The following is a 20,603-nucleotide window of genomic DNA, read 5'->3' as shown; positions in this document are numbered from 1 at the left end:
GACGTGTCTTCCGTCTATCACAACATGATCGATCTGGTTGGTGGTTTTTCGATCCGGAGACAGCCAGGTAGCTTGATGGATCTTCTTATGCTGGAATCTAGTACCACAGATAACCATATTTCGGGCCCCGGCGAAGTCGATCAACCTCAACCCATTTGGGGATGTTTCCTCGTGGAGGCTGAATTTACCGACCGTAGTACCAAAGATACCTTCTTTGCCCACCCTGGCGTTGAAGTCGCCAAGCACGATTTCTACATCGCGACGGGGGCATCCCACATAAGTGCGCTCCAAGCACTCATAAAAGGCATCTTTGGTCACATCGTCCTTCTCTTCCGTCGGGGCGTGGGCGCAAATCAGCGATATGTTGAAGAACCTCGCTTTGATGCGGATTGTGGCTAGACGCTCATTCACCGCAGTGAATGATAGTACTCGGCGACGGAGTCTCTCTCCCACCACGAATCCCACACCAAACCTGCGCTCCTTTATATGGTCACTGTAGTAAATGTCACAAGGACCTACTCGTCTCTGTCCTTGTCCCGTCCATCGCATTTCTTGGACGGCGGTGATGTCAGCCTTTGTTTTCACGAGGACATCAACCAATATTCCAGGTGCATGTCCTCAATTCGCAGTCCTTATTTCGTTTGCCATGGTCGTCATTAAAAGGGGGGTCACTCATCCGAGGCTGGTTACAACTATTCACTGGGGGTGTTTTTTTACGTGGCGGGTCCCAAACCCAGCGCACAACCCTATGCAGGGGATGTTTCGCCTTCTCACTTTAGCTCGCCTTCAAACGGATGTTCTGTACTTGGTCAAAGACCGGAAGTCGTGAGCTGCTTGATTCACATGTAAAAGAATCGTTTCTGGCCACTCCCAAGTGAATGGCAGTCAGAGAACTTTCCTCACTTGCGTGAACTTCTACACATGACTCCATCCTCCAATAATAATAAAATGTATAGTCCGACAAATATTAATTTAAAATATTAGCTGGTGACCCAAAGTCGCAACACCCGGCGATCCATCCACCGCTGCCTCCCCAAAAGTTTCAATCGCTTGCTCTTCGAACTCAGTTATTATTCCATTTATCGGAGGGCCTCCACCAGTCGCTTGCACATGTGCCTTCAGTTTGCATGCTCGCGATCGCAACTGATGCTTTCAATGCAGTAAGGACTATGGAAACTTATTTTAATAATGTGAAACATTCACAAGCATTTATGAACTTACCTCCCTCCACTTGGCTGCCGATCGAGTTGGACCTCTTAACCCTTAAATGCATGATGATGTATATATACATCAGTGTTTTCTTCCTTACATAATTTCTAAACGGTAACTCAAACACAGTATTTTTTACTTTTATTAGGTGCTAAAAATATCTGTGTTGACTTTGGAATGCAAACTTTCATGATATGACATTTCACTTTTTAATTTTAATAATTTGACAGCTTGGCGCGCCACTTAAAAAATACACACTTGGTATTTAAAAAGGAAAAACCATGCATTTAAGGGTTAAGGCATTTAAATTATCTGCTAAAGTATTTGCAGCCCTTGAAGGTTGGTCGGAGTTAGCTTCCCCCGTTGCAACTCAGGATACTGCTTGCAAAACATTATATAATGTTGCAGCTGCTTCTGAGTTGTCCTCTCCGTTTTTGTACGCCTAGGAATATATATGAAATTATTATATATATGTTTATATATATGTTTAAAATTTGCACAATTACTTACATACTATGTATGAAATTATTATATATATGTTTATATATATGTTTAAAATTTGCACAATTACTTACATACTTATGCTGATTATCCATTTGTGTGTCCATTTTTGTTTGCTTATTTTTACTAAAACAGCTGTTTGACAGCGAAAAGCTTTTTACCTCACGTGGTGACTTTTTAAGCTTTTTTTTTCCTCTGCGAATGGTAGGCACCTTGTCGTGGTGCAGGGGCTTAAACCGCAGCACAGCACAGCATCTCCCAACCACCAAGGGAGGAGCTGAGGGCTGGCAGAAGCTGCATGCGCGCGGCAACCAAGAGCTACCACCTCCTAATCCAGGGTGTTATGCGACCCGTCCCCATTGGATGATTTGCAGCCAGGAGGTAAATTCGGCTGTATTCGTACGGAGCCTTCCCAACACCGGGCCGCCTTGGGAAGTAACGGTGGCCTTACTGCGTCAAGGGGCTCTGCCGCAGCGGACTTTCAGCTTCCCCTTTCCAATACTAGACCGGGAGGCTCACAACACGGGCCAAACGGTCGTAAGAAAAAGATGATCCAACAACAACAGCAAAAACAACAACAACAACAAACAACAACAACATCTACAACAACAGCTAGCAGCAGCAGTAGCACTAGTGCCGCTAGCAAGAGAGGCTCAGGAGCTAGACGGAAACCTAGCTTTTTGGATGCCTTGTCGCCAGATGAACGTGCACTTTTTGAGGAGCACGCACGTGATGACGACGAAGTGCCCTCCTGCAGCGGCACTCAGCGTAGTGTGGCAACCGTGACCACTGTAAATCGCGCAAGCGCTGCCCCCGCAACCCCCTCGAGCAGGATCGACTGTGGACAGGAGGGTGGTTTCACGAAAGTGGAATTAAGGGGAGAACGGAAAAGGAGACGACAACGAGGGAACGTCCCATGTACCCCGGAGCCAGGACGGCCAGGAGGCCATGATGACCCACGCAGAGCTTGAATGAGTGGGGCCACTCTAAAGTGGTACCTGAGGTTCCTTGAGAACGGCATGACGCCGGAGTCAGCCGAAAAGCGGGCTCTGAATAGAAGCAGTGGGAACAACCCCTCTCCAAGCAATACACGACGCGTAGGTGCCAATGGCGGTTCGTCTGCAACTAAACGCAGGAATCGGAGGCGCCGCCGAGCTCAATCAGCCCTATCGGAGGGGCGAATCGAAGCAAGGCCAGCACCCCAAGAGGAACCCAGTCGAATGGAGAAACAGAAGAGCGTCCAGATAACACCCCAGGAACCACCATTGCCCAAGAGAATACGGGAAGACAGACCACAGGGAGCCGGTGGAAAACGCCCCAACCCCAATCAGCAGCCGATGAAGACTACGAGCCGCAAATACTCGGAGGCTGCCAGCAACATACGGATGGCAGTGTTGCCCAACAACTACCCTGCGGAGGCACTAGGGTCTGAGCAACTGACGGCTCTCCAAGACTGCCTTTAACGGCATTTTCTTCAAGGGCGGCATGCTGCTGGTCGACTGCCAGGATGAAAAGTCGGCCACCTGGCTGAAGAATATCACGCCGAGGCTAGAGGGCTGGGAGGGTCCGGCCCTGTGTGTCAGAAGAGGAGAGGAAATACCGCAACTGCACAGTATGGTGGCGTTCTTTCCCAGGAGTGCTGACAAGAGCTACGACTTCGCGCTCAATCTGGTGAGAAACCAGAACGAAGGTTTAAGTACCTCGGCGTGGAAGGTCGTAGCAAGCAGTGTTGAAGATTCCGGGTGGAACCTCAACATAACGATGGACGACGTATCGTACAAGTATATTAAGCAGAAAGGGGACAGGTTGAACTTCCGCTTCGGCAAGATTGTGGTGAGGCCATGGAGGCCCAAGGCTACGACCACGAGCCAAGAACCGCCAACGGGGACGACCGCAGCACCAGCTCCACCCATAACCCGCCCAGCCACGCATGAAGCGACTGCCGCCGTTGTTTCGAGCGAGCAAGACGAGTCCCCCAAAGACCAAATCTCGGCTGGGCAGGTTGCGACCACCGCCGCAGACGTGAACAATGGAAACGAGATCACTACAGCGCAGGAAGGCATGTTGCCGTCCACCCAAGAGCTCCTGGAAGGGCTGGAGATGCAGGTCCATGGAGAGGTTGAAGACAAGGACCTGTCTCTCGTCGAACCCGCACTATAATCTCCAGTACCGGCATAGAGGTGGCTCAGGTGAACCTCCATCACGCATCGGCAGCCTCGGCGGTCATCGTGAAGAGGTTCATTTCGGATAACCTGGGCATCCTCCTAATCCAGAAGCCTTGGGTGGTCAGAGGAGAGGTAAGAGACCTCAACACAAGAAAGAGCAAGGTAATCTGGGATCTCTCTAGCGAGAGACACCGTTCCTAGAGCCGATATAGACTTCTTCTGTATTTCAGAGTTTCTAACGCAAGATCTGGTGGCCGTGCAGATAAAGGACAAGGAAGGATCGGACTTCGTCCTAGCGTCAGCATATTTTCCGGGAGAAACAGCCACGGCAACACCAAATTGGGGTATCTTCAGAGAGAATCTAAGTAGGAACCTAAGTGGAGTGGAGCAGGCGGATGGTAGGTCCACCACAGTTGGGGTGGAGAGCAGACTAAGTGCCATAAACCAGTCCATTGTGGACGCCTACCATTGTGCCTGTCCACTGAAAGCGACCACCAGCAAACAAATCTGCCCCTGGTGGTCCAGTAAACTCTCAGCTCTTAGACTTAGGGTGCGCAAGCTGTTTAACAAAGCCAAGCGCACGGGTAGCTGGGAAGAATACAAGCGGCAGCTAACAATCTACAACAAGGAGATTAGGCTTGCCAAGTCAAACAGTTTCAGGAAATTCTGTGAGAGCGTCTCCTCGACCCCGGAGGCAGCCCGACTGCACAAGGCGTTGTCGAAGGGTAAGACGGATACAGTATTATCCCTAAAAAGACAGGACGGGACCTATACGACAAGCGCAGAGGAGAGGGCGGAAACACTCCTACAAACGCACTTCCCGGAGACAGTTCAAGCTGACCTAACCCCAGCTTTGGTCATGCGTAAGCGCTAAAGGTCGCACCCCTGCATGCCAGACAACATGCGTACGGAGCGGGAAGATCAACGAATACTGCTCTGTACCAACTCACGTCTGACCTGCAGGATTCGCTGGTCAATGGCGAGGTAGCGATCTGCGCTTTCCTTGACATTGAGGGTGCCTTTGACAATGCGTCTCATACAAGCGTGATCAAGGCACACGAGAGAAGGAGTGTACCCCTCCCGATACGCAGGTGGATTGAAACCCTTCTGCGCACTATGGTAGCAGAAACAACAGTGGGAGAAAGTAAGATTCGTCTTAGCACCACGAGGGGCTGCCCTCAGGGCGGAGTACTATCCCCTCTGTTATGGAGCCTGATTGTAGACGAATTACTCGAGCTACTCACAAGCAATGGAATCCGCTGCCTAGGGTACGCGGACGACATCGTCATAATGGCGAGAGGCAGATTTGAGAACACTCTCTGTGACATTGTTCAAAGGGGCCTAAACTTGGCAAAGGGATGGTGCAACACGGTAGGGCTTAACATCAACCCAGCGAAGACCACCGTGATCCCATTCACTAAGCGGAGATCTCTTCCGGGCCTGAGATCCCTCACAATCGGAGGCACAGCGGTGGAAATGTCTAAGGAGGTCAAATTTCTTGGCCTCACCTTAGACTCACAGTTAAAATGGAGTAGGCAGTTGGACTTAACTTTATCCAAGGCAACTAGAGCGCTTATGATTTGTAGACGCCTGGCCGGCAGATCATGGGGATGCAAGCCAAGCATCATCAGATGGCTGTATACCATGATAGTAAGGCCTATTGTCACCTATGGAGCGGTTGCCTGGGCCACCAAAGCTGCGCAGTCTTCGGTGATAGGAAGACTGTCAAAGCTGCAAAGACTTGCATGTGTCTGTGCTTCGGGGGCAATGCGCACATGTCCCACCGTGGCACTGGAAGTCTTGCTACAGCTAACACCGCTTCATCAGGTGATCAAGATAGCAGCAAAGCACACCATACTGGTAATGTCAGCAGAAGGCTGTGGAAGAGGGAAGATCATGTCCTCTAAACAGATGGACGCCCTAGCGGAGAGCACACCGCTAGCCCTCCTCCCGCGAGATGGCACAACTAAGAAAATAAATCTCAAAAAGAATTTCACGGTAACTCTAGGCAGCAAGATGGAGTGGAATGATTCCACTCTGGAAAAGCTGCTGGAAGACAGTACCATTCAGTGGTACACTGATGGCTCAAAAACTCCGGAAGGTATTGGGGCAGGTATTGCGGGACCGCGTACTAAGCAGTCCATACTTATGGGCAGCTTCCCAAGTATCTTCCAGGCTGAAGTTTTTGCCATCAGTCAGTGCGCGGAAGTCAACCTCAGCCGCAACTATCGCAACCAGCGCATAGCTATTCTCAGTGATAGTCAAGCGGCACTAAAAGCGATCCTATCATACGAGACCAAATCGCTCTTAGTCGAGGAATGTATAGAAAGGCTAAACCGCCTGTCCCTGTGCAATCGGGTACACCTAATCTGGGTACCAGGGCACAAGGGAGTAGAAGGTAATGAGAAGGCCGATGAGCTGGCCCGCACGGCAGCAGCATCCAAGATGTTGAGACCAGAGCCATATATAGCGGTAGGACCCCACACTCTTAAGGAGCTGCTCCGCACGGAGGAAAGAGAGGATAGAGAGCGGCACTGGCGGTAGGCAGCAGGTATGCGCCACGCTAAGCTGCTCCTGGGTATAATCTCTCCAGGTTTAAAGAATTAATTAACCTACCTCGTGAGAAATTCCGTCTCCTCGTCGCAATATACACCGGGCACTGTAAGCTCAGGAAGCACCTGTCGAACATGGGCATGGTCTCCTGTGCCAACTGCCGGTTCTGCGACCTGGAATAGGAGACACCAGCACACCTTATCCAGGATTGCACAGCAATCTGTGGGAAAAGGCTTAAGGCCCTGGATTCCGTGTATATCAGCAGGGATCACATAACCTCGCTTGAGCCCGGCAAACTGCTGGAATTGTTCAGGCTGCTGGGGCTCTATGAGGTCATCTGATATAGGAGAGGGCACAATAGACCCTAGGTCGCGGTGCATTACCTCAATTAATAATTCTAATTCTAATTCTTCAAGCTTTTTTCTTATGAGGTTTGAGCAAGAATAGCATCACAAAATATGCCTCACAAGAAATCTCTCAAATTTAACTAACTGTCAAATCTATTGCTATTGCCATTGCCAAATCTGTATTTGTTATCATAACATAATCATTTGCGCAAAGGCGTAGGGTAGGTAGCATTGTAAAAACATACAAGTAACAAATAGTAAGGAGGTTGCAGTATAGGCGCGTTAGCAACATTTTTTGGGTGTTAGGTTCCCCTAGAGGCCTATTTTCTCACATATAAAACATACAATAGTAAACAAAACTATTTGTAATAATTTAAACAAAAATAGATAGATTCTTCAAATATTTTAAATAAAATAGAAAAGATTTACCAATATTTTGATGCAATAAATAAAATTTTAATCAAAACTAGGTAAATTTAATCTTTATGAATTTTAATAATCGAAATATATTTGAAAATTTAACAAATACGTACTTAAAATATTAAATTGGATAGCATAACACGGCAACACACTCGTGCCTTTTCTAAGGCATTTGGTCGTTTTAGTAGTAGAATATTTAGGAAACCCTAACGAACTGCCTGGACTTTTACCCTGAGTCTTCCCTCGTTCTATTGCATTCTTAATGTAATTTCTGTCATTCTAAAAGCGCTCGCCTGTGTATGTATGGGTGAAAATGATAGGATTTGTTACTTGTAGGTTTATACAATGATAGGTAGGTTCGAGCTGATGTAGCGCATCCATTGAGCTCTTGAAAATTTTATTTTATCCCATTGCGAAATGCCGTCGGGTAGATAGCTGATGTAGCGCATGTTTTGAGCTCTTGAACTGTTTAAATCTTTTATGAGGAAAATAAAAAAAGGATTACGATCCTTTTTTTACAAATGTATTTCTGGGAAAAATAAGAATTCATATTTTTGGACTACTATATAATAATTGTGGCATAGTTTTTATATGCCAATTAAAATAATAAATTTAAAATGAGCAATGATATTTTGATTTGTGCTTGTATAAGTTTATAAATATAAGTCTTCGCTCATTCCCAACCCATTCTGCCTAAGTTTTCTGTAAATTAACAATATTAAACTAAATATTATTTTTTTTGTAAAAATGTCATTTTGAAAATGTACTTTATTTTTATAATATAACACAACTGTGTTAATACTCGCTCTACTAAATTTAATATTACCGAAATGAAAATGCCGTGTAAATGGGATATAAGTAAATGGGATATGTCGCCTTTATGAAATTTTCATAGAAATGAAAACTGCGCTGTCAAACTGCTGAAGTGACAGCTTATTGCTTTCAATATATGGCATACTTATTAGTATTCCATATTTTCCTTTGCATAAGCAATATGGAGTCTCCACAGGCAATAGTCACGGCAATACATTTGTATGACATATATTTTATCCTGTCGAGATGCCCTGTTATAGTAAACATAAGCCATACGGGGCATCTCGACATGATAGAATATATAGAATACTAGCTGCATTGCCGTGCCCACTCTTCTTCTTCTTTACTGGCGTAGACACCGCTTACGCGATTATAGCCGAGTCAACAACAGCGCGCCAGTCGTTTCTTCTCTTCGCTACGTGGCGCCAATTGGATATTCCAAGCGAGGCCAGGTCCTTCTCCACTTGGCCCTTCCACCGGAGTGGAGGTCTTCCTCTTCCTCTGCTTCCCGCGGCGGGTACTGCGTCGAATACTTTCAGAGCTGGAGTGTTTTCATCCATCCGGACAACATGACCTAGCCAGCGTAGCCGCTGTCTTTTAATTCGCTGAACTATGTCAATGTCATCGTATATCTCGTACAGCTCATCGTTCCATCGGATGCGGTATTCGCCGTGGCCAACGCGCAAAGGACCATAAATCTTTCGCAGAACTTTTCTCTCGAAAACTCGCAACATCGACTCATCGGTTGTTGTCATCGTCCAAGCCTCTGCACCATATAGCAGGACGGGAATTATGAGCGTCTTATAGAGTTTGGCTTTTGTTCGTCGAGAGAGGACTTTACTTTTCAATTGCCTACTCAGTCCGAAGTAGCACCTGTTGGCAAGAGTAATCCTGCGTTGGATTTCCAGGCTGACATTGTTTGTGGTGTTAACGCTGGTTCCTAAGTAGACGAAATTATCTACAACTTCAAAGTTATGACTGTCAACAGTGACGTGGGGGCCAAGTCGCGAGTGCGACGACTGTTTGTTTGATGACAGGAGATATTTCGTCTTGCCCTCGTTCACTGCCAGACCCATTTGCGTTGCTTCCTTGTTCAGTCTGGAGAAAGCAGAACTAACGGCGCGATGATATCAATATCATCGGCATACGCCAGCAGCTGTACACTCTTGTAAAAGATTGTACCTGCTCGATTCAGTTCTGCAGCTCGAATAATTTTCTCCAGCAGCAGATTGAAAAAGTCGCACGATAGGGAGTCGCCTTGTCTGAAACCTCGTTTGGTATCGAACGGCTCGGAGAGGTCCTTCCCGATCCTGACGGAGCTTTTGCCCATTGCCTGTGGAGATTCCACATTGCTCATAGCTCACTAGATATAGAATACTATCTAGTTTGCCATGTATCATAAGCTAGAAGCTGTCACTTCAGCAGTTTGACAGCGCAGTTTTTATTTCTATGAAAATTTTGAAGAGGCAAAATATCCCATTTGCACATATCCCGACGGCATTTTCAATTTGGCAATATAAAAATTAGAAGAGCGAGTATTAAGACGGTTGTGTTATATTATAAAAATTAAGTACATGTTCAAAATACCATTTTTTCAAAAAATTAATATTTAGTTTAATATTGCCAATTTACAGAAAAATTATGCAAATTGGGTTGGGAATGAGCGAAGTCTTATATTTAATAAACTTATACAAGCATAAATCAAAATATTATTGCGCATTTTAAATTTATTATTTCAATTGGTGGTTAATTTTTGTGTTGAATCTGCTCCGGGGACCATCCTTTATGCTGAGTGGGTGGATGTACAAGTGTGGTGAGCTGTCTTGTGTGTGAGTGTGGTGTCGTCAAGTATTAGTGTGTGCTACTTTTTCCGGATAAAGTGGGGGGATGCTTAACTCATCTAAACATCCTGGGCCCCCTAGGCGAATGTTTTGCCTAGTATTTTGTATAAGGTGATACATGTAATTCGGCTTACTGTTGGCGAAGTAGCCGAGGTTGCATAATAACATATTAGCCGTAAGAAGCGATTTTGGTTTTAATATAAATTTGTTTTTATGTACGTAAGTAGTGGTGCTTGGTGGTTTTATTTATTTTACTAGCGGTTATTTACAATTGCTTATTTTATCGGTTTGGTATACCGGTTGTTTATTGTTTGCTTTTTCTGTATTATCGGCAATTGTATGCATTTTATTTATTATCGCCTTATGAAGGATAGAAACTCCACGCCTGGCTCAGATATGGCCAGAATGGGTACTCCCAAGCCCTGGAGTTAGGGCTGTGCCAATAGAGGGATCTTGCGAGAGAGTGGCCGGTAATTGCGAACGGCTTCATTAGAATTATAATTTTTTAAGTGGGATGTTCAAGCTTTACAACAGATTCTCACCAACTACCATTATGAGGAGCGCTTAAGAAGATGCAATAAGAGCGACCTTAGCTATTTGTATATGTAGGTGCGTCACTGTATCGCATTGGGAGTATGCTGATCCCTTAACTTGCTTTTGCGATTCTATTTATTTGAAAATTTAAGCCTCTTGAGGCACTTTTGTTATATTTTATGTTGTTATATATGCACTATTTGGCGTTTAGTAGCCTGCCACCGCTCTAGGATCTGTTCAGAATTGTTTTTTTTTTTTCATTATTAGCGAAAGCCATCCTGTGGGGTCGAAAAGTAACATATATTTGAGTTTTTAATATTGTTAGACCGAAATTTTACTTTGTTTTTCCTACCAATATGTGAGGTATTGGAAAATTGTGGCTCTAGTGCTAGTCGTACGACGTACCGGCCATTATTTGGTCGAGTAGTTGTGGCTTTGGAGAAGTCTTCACAATACTGACCTTCTAGAGTTTTGTTTATTATAGGGAGAATTTTCCGTGACTTTTGAAATTTCCTTAATTGTGAATTAAGGCATTTGTTATTATAGTGACCTTGTGTTGGTATAGTGGTAACTAGTTTTGAAACTGGTTCACTTTGTGTTTCGATGTGCAGCGTTTGAGCTTTTTGTGCCTTTGAGCAACATGGTGTCTCTTGGCAATTTTTCGAATTTCGGGTTTCAGGATTTGCTTTTGCAATTAAACCTGTGGTTCTTTGTGTATAAGAGCTTCTTTGAGGTGAGATGGGATAATGAAGCATTGTATGATGCCTTTTATGACAATATAAGCAGTTAAATTTGCTTTTGCAATTTTTAAGATTATGCGTGTGGGACAAGCAGTTTGTACAGAGTCTTTTTGATCTGACAAAGTTGTTCCTTTCGTTAATGTTTAATTTTTTAAACTTCTCGCTAGTTTTAAGTTTATGCCCTCTTGTGCACAGTTCGCATGACGTATGTTTTCTTTGTTCGGATGTGAACGTTTGTGTTTTGTTAAAAATTATGTTTGATTTGTTTTTACTTCTAGCTTGGGGTCTATTTAAGCTTTTATTTTGATCGTGTTTAATGTTCTTTTTCTTGATTATTTTTTCTTCTAACCTTTCCGCAATTTCATATTGGGTGGTGAGAAAACCTTTCATTTGTTGCCACGTTGGGCACTTTTTTCGTGATGAGAGCGATTGCTCCCATAGAAGTAACGACTTTTCTGGTAATGCGGCGGTGCAAATGTTTACCAGAATTGGGTCCCAGCTGTCTGTGGGAATATTTAGTGTCGATAGAACCGACAAACAATTAGAAACAGTGGATTGTAGTGTTACAAATTCTTCACTTGTTTCTTTCTTGATTTTAGGCAAGTTTAATAGTGTCGTTACTTGCTTATCGACCAATATTCGTTCGTTTTCATAACGTGCTTTAAGAGCTTCCCAAGCAAAATTGAAATTTTCGTCATTGAGAGCGAACTGTTTTACTATTATGCCTGCTTGACCTTTAGTTTTGTATCTGAGGTGATACAATTTTTGCGCTTGTGATAATTGAGGATGGTTTATGTACACGGCCGTGAACATGTCCCGGAAGGACGGCCATTCTTCATAACCTCCGTAAAAGGTTTCTGTGTCACAAACGGGCAGCTTGAGGTAGATGCCTGAACTTGCCTTTTGAGTGTCTATTTGTGGCAGCTCTACTCTACTGTGGGAAGTAGGTGCAATTGCTTTTATTAGCTTTAATTGATCGGAGATCATAGCTTTTGTTTCTTCATACTGGTCTAAGCAGTTTTCGTAAATATCATAAGCCGATGATTTAAAATTATGTGGCAAGTCTGAATCGTCAGATTGTAATCTGGCGTTATGAGCCGCTTGGAGGCGAGTCCAAAAATTTTTAAGATTTTGGCCTTTTATTTCTAATAACGATTCAGAGTTTTCATTAATCGGCAAAGAGGCAAATCTAGTGCAGTATCTCATAAAACTGCCACTTTCTGAAATAAATTTAGCAACCTGTTTTGAGCGTGTAGCTCCAGGTGTACTTTGATTTTTGTTATTGTGCATTATTATCTAGGTTTCTCAGTGTGAACTGAATACTTTTTTAAGTATACAAACGTTTTTTTTTCGTAAAAGACGGATTATTTGTTTTATTAATACCGTCTTTACTTGCTATTTAAATTTATTTTTATTATTTATTTTTATTTTATATGCTTTTTTTTTGAAGCCGCAATATTAACTTTAAAAATTTTCTATATAGGCACACCCTAATAATTAGCTTATATGTCTTGTTTTTGTGCAATTGAGAGCTCCTCAAAGAGATCAATATGCTTTGGATATAAGTGTGCACGAATTGTTTGTGCTAATGCATGTGGGCAAAGAATATGCTGTAATGTTTTTGCTATTTTCCCAAATCTCTTTGTTTTTGTTTGACAAAGAACAAGTGGAAATGCAGAATAGATGCCAATGAGGACTTTGAAATAATATGTATGTTTAAATATACATATATGTATGTATGTATATATATGTTAAATTATTTATTTATTGTATGTTAAGCGGCTTTTTGTTTTGAATAAATTATATTTGTTTTTATAATTTGTGGTACTGTTAATTTCTTCTGGATCTTTTATTTATTTTCAATTTATTTTTAAATAAGTTTTATATCTAATTGACCCAATGCTGAAAGGGTATAACATAAGCAGATTGTGTGACGTGTATAAGAGTGACTGTATTCTTTCGTGTAGAGAGAGGCGCGAAAACGGAATAGAAAAAATATGTATGTATGTTTATTTTTTTCGTCCTCTTATATTTGTATATACATATGTATATATGTAATTTAATATATAAAAAATAGCAATGCAATTACACAGGAATAGGTGTCTATTTACGTTTACTTTTTTATGTTATTTCAATATGCATATATGTATGTATGTTTGAATTTATTTTTATTTGTTTTTTCTTTTCATGTGTTTTTTGATGTTTTTGCCTTTCATACCTGCAAATTGCCTCTGCTTATTTCTTTATTGTAATCCTGCTTACTCCTTTATAAAACAGAAGAATATTTCCCGAAAATGTTTGGAATTAAATACTTGAAACAAGCAATGTTGCTGGAAAAAGTGTGCTTAAATACATAAAGCTAGGCAAAAATAGGCATTGAGCTGAGTTTTTAATTATATTTATGTATATATGTATGTATTTTACCGAACTGTTTTAGGAGGTAAACGTATATATTTTTTTTTTTATTACAGATATTATATGTATATACCAGTAATATTTACATACATACATATATGCGGTATAAATTAAGTTTATATGAACTGAATACGCTCACTTGGGTTTTGTAGGGTATAACGTAGAATGTGTGTATATGCCCCTTTTCTTGGCAATTCCTCTTTTCTTCTTCCACGGTCTTCCAGCTTTCTTGTGCGTATTGTTGTTTCTATGTATGTTTATATTTTTAAATGCGCGCCCGTATGTTTGTTGTATGTACACAAAACAACGCAGCTGTCCATTTTGTATGTACACAATTTCGTTGTGGCCATACTAATACCTTGCACTTCAATGAAATTTTAATATTTTGTTCAAAGTTAAATTTTTTATGCAAAAAATAAGTAAATAGGTAATATTTTTGTTTTAAATTATCAATTGTTATTACAAATGATAAAATAGAGCTATTTTATGCTTTTATTTGTAAAATAACGTCAAGTTTGTAAGAGCTGTGAATAATTTTACATTTTACATATTAGTGGCATCACCACTCTTCCTCATCTCTCTTCTTCATTCTACTGTCGTTGGCAAATAGGAATTAGCGAGAATGACAACTGTCGGCCTACAGTCGTGTTTTCGTGTCGTCGTCAGAATAAGTGTCCATAAGAACATGTGTAATATTTGACAGATGTCGTTTGTCGTCTGTCGTCGTTATGTGTTTAGAGCATCACTGAGCTCTTTTGGCTTGGTTGCTGTTTTTTTTTCTTTGCCACTGCACTTCACCTCACTGCACTGCACGAATAGTGTTTGTTTTTGATTTGTGTTTCGTATTTTTAGTTTGACGATCTCACGATCGGTTTTTGTGTTGTTTTTAGTTTATTCCCACTGTTTTTTTTAATAAAATTTCTGTTTTTGTTGGTACGCACTTTTAATGTGTTAATGTTTTTTTGTTTAATTAGAAATTTTGTTCATATTTCTTGCACTCTTGAATTTGCTTTTGATATTTGTCACTTCACCATTCCTGTTACCCACCGTGAATTATATAGTTTATATATTTATATACGTATGTACGAATACATATTTATATGTATGTACTTGTATATGGGTATTTTTTTTTTGTTCTGTTTGGGTCACTGCATTTTGTTTTGTTTAGGTCACTGCACTCTGTTCCCGCACTTTATTTTGATTTTTTGTCACAACAATTGGTTTTGGTGCAACTAAATGTTATATATTATAATATAATATTGTTTTTTGTATTTATAAAAATCCGAAGGTGCCTTTCGGTAAGGCTCGAAGAACCATGTTTACGAGTGTTGCTTAAATATGCAAACGGGAGTACAAACCTCTTTTCTGATCGCCCAAGAAAATGCCAACTTATTTAAAATTAACAATTGTTTTAATTTAATGTTTATTTAATGTACAAATGTCGTTTACACAAGTTATCGGTTTTTAAAGTTATTAAAAATGCGGATGCCGATCTTAACCGAACTGGGTGCCCAAAAAATTTAGCGCGCAGGCTCGTCGTCGTATCACGTTAGTATCGGCTTGATCTAGCGCACAGGATCGATGTACCACGAAGTAAATAACTGGTGGCTGGTGTCGACGTGACTCAACGTGGAAATATCAAAAACGAAAGTTGAATGCCAATGCAGGATTGATCCGATTTAATGTGCGAGAGTTTATTGCGGCGCGAGATCCGTGAACGTATGTTGATATGCGAACTGTATTTAGATATCGTATCGAATTGATTGGAGGTGCTGGCGAAAGGTGTGTGTAAACGAATGTGTTGAATCTGCTCCGGGGACCATCCTTTATGCTGAGTGAGTGGATGTACAAGTGTGGTGAGCTGTCTTGTGTGTGAGTGTGGTGTCGTCAAGTATTAGTGTATGCTACTTTTTCCGAATAAAGTGGGGGGATGCTTAACTCATCTAAACAGGCACAATTCCGATTTCTTTGGCGCCGCGATTTGAAGGTACCGTTGGAAAGAGGAAGTCCTCCTGATTAAAAAACATAGGGTCCGCAAACGCTTAGTTTAGGAGATATTCGGCCTTAAAGTTCAAATATTCGCAAAATTGGACCATTTCAAGGAGCTATTTCACCACATTAAACACACTTTTTTCACAATTTTCAGTTCAAATTAGTTAAACTGCACTATAATATTTTCAATAAATCTACATTTTACACTTTTAGCAGGTTTTTTACCTTAAAAATCTTTATTTTAAAAATCACATTTTACACTTGTTTGAACCTCATTTGTTTACCAAAAATTACGACGAAATGGAGCGCTGACATATCATGAAATTCCTCTTTTTCGCAAAAATCCCTCTATTCATGCATATGGATATTTTTTTTTTTAAATTTATTAAGCAAATAAGTATAAGTAATATTATATAATAATAATAAAGTAATATTATATAATAATATTACGTAATAAAGTGTAAAGTACATATACAGTACAGTACGAAAACTCAAATTTTCTTTCAATATGAGTGCATGATAACCGAAAAATATAACCACTTCATACCCAAAACTCATATTTTAAATAAAAATAATATATACATATATCGTCGCCTAAAATACAAACCAATGTATCATCAAAAATAAAATCGCTGACAGATATAATAACCAAAATTTATCCATTTTATAACGAAAACTTAAATTTTATTTCAATATTGGATATAAAGTGGTTATATTTTTTCGTTATTATGCAGTCATATTGAAAGAAAATTTGAGTTTTCGTTATAAAATGGTAAATTTTGGTTATTATATCTGTCAGCGATTTCTATTTATTTTTGATGATACATTGGTTTGTATTTTAGGCGACGATATATATTATTATATTTAAAATATGAGTTTTGGGTACGAAAGGGTTATATTTTTCGGTTATCATGCACTCATATTGAAACAAAATTTGAGTTTTGGATATAAAGTAGTTATATATTTTGGTTATTATATGCTACGCGAACGTACTTCAGTCACCCCGGGTATTTACTCGGCCAGGGTTATTTTTTTCGAGCGCGGCCGAAGGCCGCCAACGCAGAAAGGAGTACTATGCGAAAGTACTTCAGTCACACCGGGTATTCGCTCGGCCAGGGTTATTTTTTAGAGCGCGGCCGAAGGCCGCCAACGCAGAAAAGAGTGCTACGCGAAAGTACTTCAGTCACCCAGAGTATTCGCTCGACCAGGGTTATTCTTTAGAGCGCGGCTGAAGTAAACAAAAGGATCTTAATCCTTTTTTTATTTTCCACATAAAAGATTTAAACTACCTACCTCTAATGTACGTATATATACCGACGAAAGTTTTGCTTCCGACGGCATTTCGCAAATGATAAAATAAATTTTTCAAGAGCTCAAAGCATGCGCTACATCAGCTCGAACTTATACTATGTTCATACCGAAAATTTCAAAGATTAGATTACATTTAAGCATTTCATAACCCAACAGTGTTCTCACTGCCGTTAGAAAGATTAAAAAACAGCTGTTATTGTCATTCAAGAAATCACATCGCTTAATATTTATCAAAAGAAAAGATTGTCATATAGCATTTTGAAATAAAAGCCGTCTTTTTTAAATATTTTCCATATAATAGAAATAATGGATGCATTTTTTCATTTGCTTGGTCGATTTTCAGGTGAAATTAGATTCATTGCTTTAAAAAAAATCTGTTTGTTTACATTTTTTGCCCTTTGTAGTGTCTAAATCAGCTGTAATAATGTAACAGTTTTCCAGTGCTGACTAGTATTTTTCCAGTGCTGACAAGTAGATTGCGCAAAATCAGAGTCGCACGGACAGATTTAGCGAGGATCAGTTTCAAATCATTTCAATGAAGTAATTTGGAACTGTCATTTTTGTATGGCGAAATCTTAATAAATTTTTAAGATTAGTAGGATAATCCATTCAACAGCCGAAATCGGGTGATTAAGTGTCGGTCTGAACATAGGATTACCTACCCTACGCCTTTGCGCTAATGATTCTATCATGATAGCAAATGCCCACATACAGATTTGGCAATGGTAATAGCAATTCGTTTGACAGCTAGTATTCTATAAATTCTATCCTGTCGAGATGCCCCGATAGGCAGACTCAAAACTAAACAAGAAATTGCCGAATATTAGAGTTAAAGCCTTCTGGTGTAAACAGAACCTTCTAAAACAATATTACCTTGAAATGAATTAAGCACTTGTGTATCGATACATTGAATATGTTAAATCGATAGTGTGCTCATTCTATTTCTCGAACAGTACATAAAAAAATATGACTTAATAAGTGTTAAAAATTGTATTTAAAACAATTGTGAAATCTCATCCCCTTAATTTGCGTAAGTTTAAATGCCAATATAACTATGGAATTAGCGTGCAAGCGAATGTTCTAAATCATTTAATGTTACTATATACGTTTCGCCGATGTTAAGAGTAAATCAAATTAATAAGCTTAGTATATCCCCAAAATATTTAGAAAGTGAAGAATTCTAACACAAATTAAAAACAGTGAAATATTTAATGTATGGGATTGTTGCTTTAGAATACTGTCCCTGGATCAATGGGGCTAAAATGGGTACTAGTTTAAAAGCCTTCATGGCACGATCATGATTCGGCTGGAATAATAGCATCCCCCGATTTCAGGGTTTTATTGGGTATGTACGGATAGCGGAGGTCCTCCAGATCAAGAAAATATACTTATATATATAGTTGGCGCTGACTAAAGGTTTTTGTGATATTTGGGCTGCGATTTAGAATAGCATCCCCGGGCTTCGGGGGTTAAAATGGGGGTAAAGGTTCAGGCACGATTACGATTCTTTCGGCGCCGCGATTTAATGGTACGGATGGATAGAGGAGGTCCCCAGGATTAAGAAATATATACACATATACCGTCCTCAGACTCATAGTTTTCGAGATATTTCACGTTAAAGTTCCACAATTTTACATGCAATTAACTCTTATTTTGTTTTGTTTTGTTTTTCTTTACATTTCATGACAAATACCAGTGTTGCCACATATTTTGTTTTAAAAAAACCATTAAAAATGTTTCTGATTAAAGAAAATGGTACAAATGGTTTTTGTATCTTATCTTAATTGATAAATAAAGATAAAAAATAATATTCAGGGAATGTTTAGTTTAGTATCTCATTTTGAAGAGGTTTTGCGCAAAGGTTATTTTTATTATTTCAATGAATTAAAGTGGAAATGCACTTTATTTAAATAATAAAAACACTGAAAATTAAAAATTGTATATGCATCGGTAATAATGCATACAAGTAGTTGAAGTACCAAGATAACCCAACCAACTATTTATACAAGACCCCCTAAATAATAAAATTGGGTTTTCATCGCGCGATCTTTTTTTTTTCAAATTTTCATTATATTTTCAGTATAATATATTACATTGAAACAAGCGCCGCAGTATATAAGACCTACCATTTTGATTCGTTGGGTTATTACTATCTTCCTTTTGTGCTTATTTTCTTCGTCGTTTGACAGTTCATATTAAAGCTGTTTTATTTATTAAATTGTACATAAAATTGCAACTTGGCAAACTAGATGGAAAGAAGGGGGCCGGACCAGATGGAATACCAAACATATTACTGAAGAGCTGTGCAGTCGGACTGGCCGAACCAATAACCCACATCTTTAGTAAATCACTGGTCGGCGTGGAAACGCTCGTATATTTGCCCAATTTACAAGGCAGGGTCGAGATCTGAGGTGTCCAACTACAGGCCAATATGCATACAGCCAGCAATGGCTAAGTTGTTTGAGTAACTAGTTTTGCCGCAGGTGAATTTCGCCTTCAAGAATACGATCTCAGACCAAGCAACATGGATTCTTTGGCGGCAGGTCTACGGCTACCTGTATGTCGACTACGTACTGCGAGCGTTGGACAAGGGTGAAACAGTTCACACTATCTACACGGACTTCAGCAAAGCCTTCGACATGGTGGATCATAAGCTCTTAATAGAAAAGATGGATCGCTACGGAGTGGCAGGAAACGTATTGAGCTGGTTCAACTCGTACTTAACTGGGAGATCCCTGCAGGTGCGAGTCAATGGCTATGTGTCGTCCGAGTTTAAAGTGTCTTCCGGGGTTCCACAGGGTTCCCATCTGGGGCCAGTGCCGTTTAGCATATTTGTAAACGACATTGGGGCCAAAATGTCGTCGGACTTTCTACTTTATGCTGATGACCTCAAGATATTCAGAAAGATAAGCACTGTGGATGATATTAGCGCATTACAGCAAGACCTCGATAGACTTGAGGAGTGGTGCGATGAAAATAAATTAAGTTTGAATTTAAACAAGTGCGTGGTGATGTTCTTGTCACGGTCCTTGAGTCGTCGTACAGCAGTTAATGTATTTCTGATCATCAGCTAGAAGAAGTCACAGTTGTAAAAGATCTTGGTGTCATGATCGATAACGCACTAAATTTCACCAAGCACATTGACAAAATTACTTCACAGGCGTACAGGACACTCGGGTTCATTTTCAGATGTGGTGATGACTTCAGGAATGCTGATACTTTCGTAAGGCTGTACACGACCTTGGTGCGTCCGATGTTGGAGTACTGTTCAGTGGTTTGGTCTCCCCATACCGACTGCCTCATTGACAAAGTGGAGAGAGTGCAGAAGAAACTCTGTAAATATGTCGCGTACTTCCTGGGACGTAAAGGATGGGTCGGAGGCTCGGAGGAGGTTCGTGGTCAATTTGGGATATGTAACCTGATGAGTCGGAGACAAGTATCAGATCTCTTGTTTGTTTTTAAATCACTAAATGGGTTAATCGACTCCCCGGAAATATTGGAACAATTCGGCATTGTAGGCCGTATGCCTGGTTTGAGGTCGCACAGACTGTTAAAAACAGTTAACTCATCGAAGAACTACGTGGGGGGTGGACCGAGGAGCAGGGTTGTAGACTTAGTAAGTAGACACTATGAAAATATTAATATGTTTGGTTGTACATATGCGAGCTACGTCTCTAGGGTTAAGGAATTAGTTAATAATGTATCAATACAGTATCATTAATGTGTGATTTGCCTAGTCATGGGTATGCCTTCTGTTTTATT

At 40.5% G+C, this 20,603-nt stretch overlaps 3 protein-coding genes across 9 annotated transcripts in view; 2 read left to right on the top strand and 1 right to left on the bottom strand.

Moving 5' to 3' along the window:
* LOC125779150 (zinc finger MYM-type protein 1-like) overlaps positions 1-20,603 on the bottom strand; it is a 110,215-nt gene that overhangs the window by 68,843 nt on the left and 20,769 nt on the right. The gene's annotated exons all lie outside the window — the stretch shown is intronic.
* The window catches only part of LOC125779115 (uncharacterized), a 579,602-nt gene continuing 560,196 nt past the window's right edge, over positions 1,198-20,603 (top strand). For all 6 annotated transcript variants that reach the window (XM_049459685.1, XM_049459686.1, XM_049459683.1 and 3 more), the window contains exon 1: positions 1,198-8,460. In XM_049459685.1, the coding sequence (XP_049315642.1) occupies positions 4,992-6,419 (1,428 nt within the window). In that variant the 5' untranslated portion in view covers positions 1,198-4,991 and the 3' untranslated portion in view covers positions 6,420-8,460. The remainder of the gene's footprint in view (positions 8,461-20,603) is intronic.
* LOC125779110 (uncharacterized) overlaps positions 17,487-20,603 on the top strand; it is a 224,812-nt gene continuing 221,695 nt past the window's right edge. The window contains exon 1 of one of the 2 annotated variants that reach the window (XM_049459671.1): positions 17,487-17,871. The gene's annotated coding sequence lies outside the window, so the exon portion shown is untranslated. The remainder of the gene's footprint in view (positions 17,872-20,603) is intronic. The other variant, XM_049459670.1, reaches the window with a different exon arrangement.

Source organism: Bactrocera dorsalis, chromosome 6 (assembly GCF_023373825.1).
Source record: "Bactrocera dorsalis isolate Fly_Bdor chromosome 6, ASM2337382v1, whole genome shotgun sequence".
In the NCBI taxonomy this organism is placed as follows: domain Eukaryota; kingdom Metazoa; phylum Arthropoda; class Insecta; order Diptera; family Tephritidae; genus Bactrocera; species Bactrocera dorsalis.
The sequence above is the reverse complement of the archived record's forward strand: the minus strand, read 5'-3'. Positions and strand labels throughout refer to the sequence as shown.